The sequence below is a fragment of the Cyprinodon variegatus genome, unplaced genomic scaffold (genome assembly GCF_000732505.1).
Source record: "Cyprinodon variegatus isolate N-32 unplaced genomic scaffold, C_variegatus-1.0 Scaffold245, whole genome shotgun sequence".
Lineage (NCBI taxonomy): Eukaryota > Metazoa > Chordata > Actinopteri > Cyprinodontiformes > Cyprinodontidae > Cyprinodon > Cyprinodon variegatus.
This window is the reverse complement of record NW_015150698.1, coordinates 421,022-423,209: the sequence shown is the minus strand read 5'-3', so window position 1 is coordinate 423,209 and position 2,188 is coordinate 421,022. Positions and strand designations below refer to the sequence as shown.

The following is a 2,188-nucleotide window of genomic DNA, read 5'->3' as shown; positions in this document are numbered from 1 at the left end:
TTTTTTTTTTAACTTCTAGCAGAAGTGCGGATGTGAGTTGCATATTGATACGGAACAGGCCGCCGCTTTTCAGTTTTAGCAATGCGGGCTTAGGAAATGCTCATCGTGCGGAGCTATGAATCCCGAGGAGCAGACGGTAACGTGGTTGATTTCTTTAGGAGTGCTCAGCTCGCCCAAAAAGAACATAGCGGACCCAGAGGAGTTCCTGAAAACATCCCTCAAGGATGGGGTCGTCCTGTGCAAGCTCACGGAGCGACTCATACCGGGATTCACACCCAAGGTGAGCTGGTCATTTATCAAAGTAAACAAATGTCAAAACCGATCGACGGTGTGAAGAAGGGCGGGGTTTGATGAAAGTGATATCCGACAGGAACTTGTGTCTGCAGCCGCTGGCCTTGCGTTTTCTGTCCGAGCTCTAAGTTTTTTTGACAGCCGACCGGGTTTTTCTATATGTAAACCGAGCGCTGCATCGAATTAAAGCGATTATTTTACGAGTTTACAGACAACAGATTTCAATATTTGATTTCCTGTGGAAAAAAAATGTTCCGCATTCTTGATATGACTGAGTAGGTCAGTGGGAACAGCTACTAAAACCTTAAACTAAAACACTTTTGGTCAGGAGTGCATCAAACAGTTCAGCGGGTAAACAGTTCTACCAGGAGGATCCACCAGAGCAATGACTACTGATTGAGATTAAAGTTGGTTTGTATGTCAAATGGAGAGATAACAAAGTTGATCATGATAACAGTTGCAAATTCAGGTCGTCACTTCCTCTTGAGTGGCTGTACTTCCCGGTGTTGTGTCGAGATGTGTTTCCCTAACGCCTGCTGTCAATGTATTACTCGCCTTTACAGGATTTTACTGTCAAGGTAAAAAGTTTTAACACATTGAAGTGCAGTTTGTAAGTTATTATCATGAATAAGCAATGGTGTAATTATCGGGTTGCTTAGGGGAGACTGCAATTGCTTCACTGATACCTGGTTGGCCCCCTACCAATGGTGGACTAGGAAGTGTCTTTGCAGATAAAATGGTGCGAAAAATTCCTAAACACACCTGATTCTAAATTGATTGACCAGACCGTATTTATACTCCAACACACGGCAGATTTCAACAGGATATGGTGACCCGTTTAAACATGACACCAATGGCAAAGCAGACAGTGGTACTTTTAATTACTATGTTAATAAGTGTTTATAGTTAATTAGACGGTTGGTGAAAAACACACTCATATAATATGTTTAAAACCGCAATAAAGATCTTAAAAGAACAATGTATTTGAGTATTTTTTCTCCAATACAACTTGGAATTATGGGTAATCCAGAGCGTAGATTAAAACCATAACCGTTACGTGGGTAGGAGATGTGGGTGTTGTACTTCATATGGGCCCACCTAGGTAACGTTGCTTACAGGCCTATTTTTGTGTCATTACGCCATTGTGAATAAGGTAACTGAATTTCAGTCTCTTCACAGGGATCCTTAAAAAGTCTTAAAAGGCACTGAATTCTTCAATATAGGAATAAGGCCTTAATTGGTATTAAAATGTCTTAAATCAGTCTTTCATAGGTCTTAAAATTGTTAACAAGTCATAAATAGGATTTTATTTTCATAGTTCATATCAAAAATTAAAATAAGTCGCAATAATTTTTTTTGACATTTACCAAACAGCTTTGCTGTAACCGTTATTAGTTCCATCCTGACAGCAGAACCAATAAAAACAACGTTGCAAACAAACCTTGGGGTGATGCGCCAATAACTTTTTCTGGACAATGTATGGAAGTGTAAATTCAATGAAAGTTGGCTATCCAGCTAATAGTGTTGTGCATGGCTTAAAAAAAGTACCAGGTAATGTATATGAGGAATGGAGTATTTTGAGAAAGAAGCTCGGCATGATGGGAATCAAAGCTGTGGAGTCAGACCAGGGGCGGAGCTAGATGGGGGCCAAGAGTGGCCATGGCCACCCTTGGTAGAGAAAGGGTTTGATTATTGATAATAATCAGTTGAAGCACCATAAAATAGAATTATCAGAAAATTTTAAAAACAAATAAAACACTTCATTGACAACATTTTTCTGTTTATAAAAGTCAGAGATTGTTATACCTCATAGAATGAGCCATGGGGCAGGTCCCCTGCACTTTTTCAAATGTCCGTTTTGGTCCCCTGCATGTTTTACTGTCCAAAAACAATGTTA

At 39.8% G+C, this 2,188-nt stretch overlaps 1 protein-coding gene across 6 annotated transcripts in view; it reads left to right on the top strand.

The window, feature by feature from the left end:
• arhgef6 (Rac/Cdc42 guanine nucleotide exchange factor 6) overlaps nt 1–2,188 on the top strand; it is a 50,723-nt gene continuing 48,535 nt past the window's right edge. For 3 of the 6 annotated variants that reach the window (XM_015381964.1, XM_015381967.1, XM_015381968.1), the window contains exon 1: nt 2–280. In XM_015381964.1, the coding sequence (XP_015237450.1) occupies nt 116–280 (165 nt within the window). In that variant the 5' untranslated portion in view covers nt 2–115. Of the gene's footprint in view, nt 281–2,188 lie in introns of all 6 variants that reach the window. The other 3 variants (XM_015381965.1, XM_015381969.1, XM_015381966.1) reach the window with 2 other exon arrangements.